Raw genomic sequence first — 709 nt, forward strand, 5'->3', positions numbered from 1 at the left:
TCCTACTTGTATTTTGTTCTGCCATCCCATGTTGCGACCTGTAGTGTGCGTCCTTCATACAGACGGTTGTTCAGCGTCGCTACACACATGTCAGCTGCTTCCACTTCTTGAAATACCACTTGCACAACACCGTCAGGATGAAGCTAAAAGATGATATTGGTCAGATACCATAGTTAAGTATATCTCATTGAATTTCTGTCTATGAATGCTTACACACCTACACGCACAAATAATATCTATTCATAAGTGAAAATTTTTAATATTTTCATTAATATAACAAATTCAATCAATTAAAATGTGTATCACAAATTCAAACAGAAACTCAGGATCACACACTGTTCTGCTATAAAAAAGAAGAAAAAAGTCACAACTACTCATTACTTTTGCTAAAGGCAACATAAACTTACATCATACAGCTCTATTTTCCTCACATGACCAAAATTCAAACACTGGTTGCGGATTGCCTCCTTGTGCGTGAGCATTTTCTCTATCACCTTCTCAAACTCCTTGGGGTCAAACACATTCTTTATTATAACAGTGTTTTCATGCTTCTGCCTTTGGCCACGAAGAGGTTCTGGTCTCCAGTCAAACAACCTGTTACAAGCATTTGAAAAGTTTCTTCATTAAGAAAAAACAAATCTAACAAAATAGATCTAAAAGCTCATGAGTATATGTATTTGATATGGATGTATTAACCCAATGCCGCCAA

At 36.1% G+C, this 709-nt stretch overlaps 1 protein-coding gene across 1 annotated transcript in view; it reads right to left on the reverse strand.

Annotated features, from left to right (window-relative positions):
* Window positions 1-709, reverse strand: part of LOC119581865 (HIV Tat-specific factor 1 homolog) — a gene marked incomplete in the record, with an annotated part of 22,018 nt that overhangs the window by 1,307 nt on the left and 20,002 nt on the right. Inside the window, 2 exon segments of the mRNA XM_037930022.1 lie at window positions 7-143; window positions 408-594. Of these exon segments, the coding sequence (XP_037785950.1) occupies window positions 7-143; window positions 408-594 (324 nt within the window).

This window comes from Penaeus monodon, chromosome 15 (genome assembly GCF_015228065.2).
Source record: "Penaeus monodon isolate SGIC_2016 chromosome 15, NSTDA_Pmon_1, whole genome shotgun sequence".
NCBI lineage: Eukaryota > Metazoa > Arthropoda > Malacostraca > Decapoda > Penaeidae > Penaeus > Penaeus monodon.